The sequence below is a fragment of the Myotis davidii genome, unplaced genomic scaffold, assembly GCF_000327345.1.
Source record: "Myotis davidii unplaced genomic scaffold, ASM32734v1 scaffold10, whole genome shotgun sequence".
Lineage (NCBI taxonomy): Eukaryota > Metazoa > Chordata > Mammalia > Chiroptera > Vespertilionidae > Myotis > Myotis davidii.
In genome coordinates this window covers 1997569-2003090 of record NW_006283544.1, presented here as the reverse complement: position 1 = coordinate 2003090, position 5522 = coordinate 1997569, and the positions used below count along the sequence as shown (strand labels likewise).

The 5522-nt window shown below is 42.0% G+C and overlaps 1 protein-coding gene across 2 annotated transcripts in view; it reads left to right on the top strand.

Annotated features, from left to right (window-relative positions):
- PIBF1 (progesterone immunomodulatory binding factor 1) overlaps positions 1–5522 on the top strand; it is a 221843-nt gene that overhangs the window by 44489 nt on the left and 171832 nt on the right. For both annotated transcript variants that reach the window (XM_006753739.2, XM_015564807.1), the window contains exons 7-9: positions 2085–2193; positions 2447–2628; positions 4369–4494. In XM_006753739.2, coding sequence (XP_006753802.1) covers positions 2085–2193; positions 2447–2628; positions 4369–4494 — 417 coding nt within the window. The remainder of the gene's footprint in view (positions 1–2084; positions 2194–2446; positions 2629–4368; positions 4495–5522) is intronic.

Genomic DNA, 5522 nt, shown 5'->3' with positions numbered 1-5522 from the left:
TTTACCACACTCGCAAAATCGCACACAGCCAACCATACACCCAGTATGGTATCGCGATTCGCGATTTTGCGCTATCATACTGGGTGTATGGTCGGCTGTGTGCGATTTTGCGAGTGTGGTAAAATCGCATAACAGCAAAATCGCATAACAGCCGAGCATACACCCAGCAGCGCTGCTGATGCCTGAACGGTATTTGGAATGAAGTGGGCGGGCATCGGGAGGCCACTATGGCACGGGGCAAGCACTATGGGCAGTCTATCTGAAGTGTACCTGGCATATAAGACGACCCCCCACTTGGAGGCATATTTTTCAGGGCCAAAAAATCGTCTTATACGCCGGCAAATACGGTATGTATAAAATCACAAAATACTTAAAGTAATATGTACCAAAATATAATAATGATAGGCATCTCTAGTTAGTGGGTTTATGGATGATTGTTAGTTTTTAACTTGTGCTTTGCTCACTTTTCTCAATAAACATAATACTTTGTTAACCAGAAGAAAAAAATATTTCTAAATGAGTTATTGAAAATCGAGTGAAAAATAAAACAATTCTTAATAGCCCTCTCCATGAAAACACCAGGTGGGTAGATGAAATAAAGTATAAAGGAACTGTTTCTGACTGGAGAAGGTAAGTTAAAAGTACAAAATTTATTTCTCTGCTCATTTTTTAAAGATATATTTTTATTGATTTCAGAGAGGAAGGGAGAGGGATAGAGAGATAGAAACATCAATGATGAGAGAGAATTATTGATCAGCTACCTCCTGCACACCCCCTATTAGAGATTGAGCCTGCAACCTGGGCATGTGCCCTTGGTTGGAGTCGAACCTGGGACCCTTTAATCCATAGACCAATGCTCTGTCCACTGAGCCAAAGTGGCTAGGGCTCTGCTCATTTTTTTAAAACCCATTATAGGTGTGGTTCAATTTTTGCTCTTACTGTTGGTGGGAAAGAGGTGGTTTGAATATGAAAATTAAAACCTCTGGGTAATTATAAAGAACACTAGAGGCACGGTGCACAAAAATTTGTGCACTCCAGGGGGTTCCTCAGCCCATCCTGTGCCCTCTCGCAGTCTGGGACCCCTCGGGGGATATCCATCTGCTGGCTTAGGCATATCCTATATAATAAAACCCTAATATGCAAATCGTCCAAATGGTGGAACAAAGTGGCAGAACGACCGGTTGCTATGACACACACTGACCATCAGGGGGCAGACACTCAATGCAGGAGCTGCCCCCTGGTGGTCAATGCGCTCCCACAGGGGGAGCTCTGCTCAGCCACAAGCCAGGCTGATGGCTGACAGCACAGTGGTGGTGGCGGGAGCCTCTCCTGCCTCCTCAACAGTCCTAAGGATGTCCAACTGCAGCTTAGGCCTGGTCCCCACTGGCAAGTGGACATCCCCCGAGTGCTCCCGGGCTGCCAGAGGGATGTCTGACTGCCAGCTTAGGCCCGATCCCCCAGGAAGCAGGCCTAAGCTAGCAGGTCAACATCCCCTGAGGCGTCCCAGACTGCAAGAGGGCACAGGCCAGGCTGAGGGACCCCCTCGAGTGCACAAATTTTTGTGCACCGGGCCTCTAGTCCTATCTAATAAGAAGGTAATATGCAAATTAACCATCACTCCATCACAAAAAATGGCAGTGCCCATAGCTGCAAGATGGTAGTGCCCAGTCCCCTCAGCCCTGCCGCTGGAGTGTCTGGTCCTGTCAGCCCCATTGGGAGGAGCGGCATCCAAGCAGCGTGGCTGGATTTGCCCCCTCTAGCAGATCCAGCCTCACCACTCAGCCGCCACTGGAGTGTCCAGTCCTGTCAGCCCTGCTTGCCCCTCGCTGTGAGCAGACACCAGGGCCCTGCTTGTCCCTGGCCGTGGCAGCGAGCCAGAGAGCAGACAGCAGGCAGGTCCACAGAGAGCAAAGAACCATGGGGAGTGGGCCTAAGCTCTCAGGAAATTCTCTGAGGGCTTCCAGATTGGAGAGGGTGCAGATCTCGCTGAGGGATGCCCCCTGTGCACGAATTTCGTGCACCGGGCCTCTAGTATTCATTATAAAAAGCGATGTAAAATTTATATGTGTATTTGAATTTTTCAGTGAACGTGATGCACTTGAACAGGAAGTAATTGAAATAAGGAGAAAACATGAAATACTTGAAGCCTCTCATACAATTCAAGCTAAAGAAAGAAGTGAATTATCGAAAGAGGTAAGCTTATAGAGTCATTTGTATTTATTGTACAGTGATGGGGCATAGGGCAGAATTGTGGGAGGGACATTTTTCCTTTTTGATGTAGTTGCCAGAAAGAAGGGACTTTAGTAGCTGTGTTTGGATGAAAAATGGCAAGGCAAGAATTAGTCCTTTTTATGTGGTTAGTGAAAGCACAAATAAAAGAAAATAACAGTAAACCTTGAAAAGCAAGACATTGCTCTGAACACTCTCTGTCTCTACGTATGTGTAGGTAGCCACCTTGCAGCAAACTGTTACTTTACTGCAGAAGGATAAAGAATATCTCAACCGCCAAAACATGGAGCTCAGTGTTCGCTGTGCCCATGAAGAGGACCGCCTTGAAAGACTTCAAGCTCAACTCGAAGAAACCAAAAAAGCTAGAGAAGAGATGTATGAAAAATATGTAACATCCAGGCAAGATTTACATTACTTCACATATAAATAGATATAAAGTAACACCAGCTTCTTGGAGGGAACTCTTTCCTTAGTGAAGAATAGTGACCTTTTTTAAGGTCTATAGGATGATGTTAAGATAATAGTTCATTTTGTATCCTTATAAGATGTTCTCTCTTCTGATTTTTTTTCTTAAGACATTTTGGCTTTTTCAACAACCAAATTTCTTTTATGTAGGGGTGTATACCTATACTGTAGCCATTTTTATTTTATTTTTTACAACGTAACCTTTCTGATTCCCTATGACTAAGATCTCTATATAAGTATTTTTGAAAGAAAGCCCATAAGTATCTCTATTGAGGTATCTTTTTGAAGAAAATCTTACTAAGTTGACCTTTCCTAACTGAAAGAAAAAGAAGAATGAGAAGACAGCACTGCATACTATTTGAAGATACAGGCTCTGGATTCAGACCCCTTCTATTTCAATTCTGTCCTCTCTCTTCAACTAGATATACAAGCTATTAGAGTTCCCTTTGTACCAATAGCCCTTATAATCCTTGAGTTATTTGTTTTTAGCACATCAAAAACTAAAATAATTCTCCATTTTATCCTTTAAGACTTTACACATTCATACCTTTTCCCCTAGCCCAGTGGTTCTCAACCTTCTGGCCCTTTAAATACAGTTCCTCATGTTGTGACCCAACCATAAAATTATTCTCGTTGCTACTTCATAACTGTAATGTTGCTACTGTTATGAATCATAATGTAAATATCTGATATGCAGGATGGTCTTAGGCGCCCCCTGTGAAAGGGTCGTTCGACCGCCAAAGGGGTCGCGACCCACAGGTTGAGAATGCTGCCCTAGCCTGTGCTATTTTTCATGTGTGTGCTCCTGCTAATCCCCTATGTAATGCTTTGTGACTTTGCTAAGAGATCACAGTGGCTATAGTTGTGCTTTGAAGGAAAAGTTTTCTAAAGAGTCAGAGTCATTTTGTTTATTTATTTTTTTTAATACAGGGTGGGACAAAAGTAGATTTACAGTTCTTATGGAGAACAATATAATAATAAATAATTCAGCAATAAACTGTGCTTCACAAACTCACAACTGTAAACCTATTTTTGCCCCACACTATATTATTTATTGTCTGTCAGCCTGTACTATGCCAGTTTATATTTCTAAATGAAGGACATTCCATATGCGTCTATTTTCAAATCTCTAGCCATGCACATTAAAAACTATTAGTAAAATACTCTTTAAGATGAATAATTATTCAAAATGAGTTAACTAACATTTTATGTAGTAACTAACCCTTAAAGACAAAATGTTTAAAAGGAATTCTTAGATGGAACTAGTTGAAACAATATTTTTAGGAATTACAAAACTTTATATGTGACAGCTATGTTTTTCAAGCAGCATTATATTTAGACCGTATTTAACTTATTAAAATCTTACATGAAGGGTGAATACCTATTTCTATATATATGTGTAATCAATTTTACATATATAAAATTGATTTCAGAGAGGAAGGAAGAGGGAGAGAGGAAACATCAATGATGAGAGAGAATCATTGATCGGCTGCCTCCTGCACGCCCCTTACTGGGGATCGAGCCCCCAACCCAAGCATGTGCCCTTGACTGGAATCAAACCTGGGACCCTTCAGTCTGCAGGCTGGCACTCTATCCACTGAGCCAAACCAGCTAGGGCAATACCTGTTTCTTTTACAAAAGTAAATTCATGGATATTCCTTTGATTTCTTGCAGAGACCATTATAAAGCAGAATATGAAAATAAACTACATGATGAACTAGAACAAATTAAATTGAAAACGAATCAAGAAATTGATCAACTTCGAAATGCCTCTAAAGAAATGTATGAACGGGAAAACAGGTAAAAAAAAAAAGTAGGAAATTTCTGTGACATTTTTTTCTCTTTATTTGAAACTTACAGATTTATTGAAATTAAGCTTTTATTTCTATGACATAATGTCTTTTTAAATGCATTAATAAAATATCATAAGTATAAATATAATGGAACATTAAAGTTCTAAGATCTTTGATAACAAGTTTAGAACATGATTTATCAGACCTTAGGCCTCCTTACTCTGGCATTCCCTTTATCCCTTTATTATCCTGGTAACTTTTCTTTTTGCCCTTCCCTCAGTTCAGATTGAAGACAGGAAAGGAAGTAAATTAAAGCATACTAACAGATGCTAGTAGTTCTTTTTATAACCATGCCTAAAATCTTCAGGAACTATTAAAAAACTAGAATAATAATATGAAATATTGCATATGCCTCATTTAACTACTAGTCCTGAAAGACATCATCCTAATATATAAAAACCCAGGGTCCGTAACGTCCAAAACGACTGAAGTCTCAACCGACCAGAAGTCAGTCCTGCAGTCAGTGCTGGGTTGCTGTGGCGACCCAGCACTGACTGCTGAGGGGGCGGTGGATCAGGCCCGGGGAGAGGCCTGGAGAGAGAAGCAGGGTCTGATCCATAGCCTCCATGGCAGCTTGTCTCTCTCCGAGCCTGGCCAGCAGCTGCGCCACTCTTTCTCTCCGGACCTCCGTGTGGGCTGCTGATCAGCTCCACCTCTCTGATCAGGCCCAGAGATAGGCCCGGAGACTGACTGGCATAGAAACCAACCAATCAGAACCAAATCTGGGTAAAGTGTGAGGAGCCAGTGGCTGCCTAGGAGGTGGAGTTTTTGGTGCTGACTGGCATAGAAACCAACCAATCAGAACCTAATCTGGGTGAACTGCAAAGGCCCAATGGCTGCCTAGGAGGCGGAGCTTTTGAGGCTGACTGGCATAGAAACTGACCAATCAGAACCTAATCCGGGTGAACTACAAAGGCAGAACCTAAGGTGGGGGCTGAGGAGGGGTTTTAAGGGCTGAAACAAAATAAATGTGGG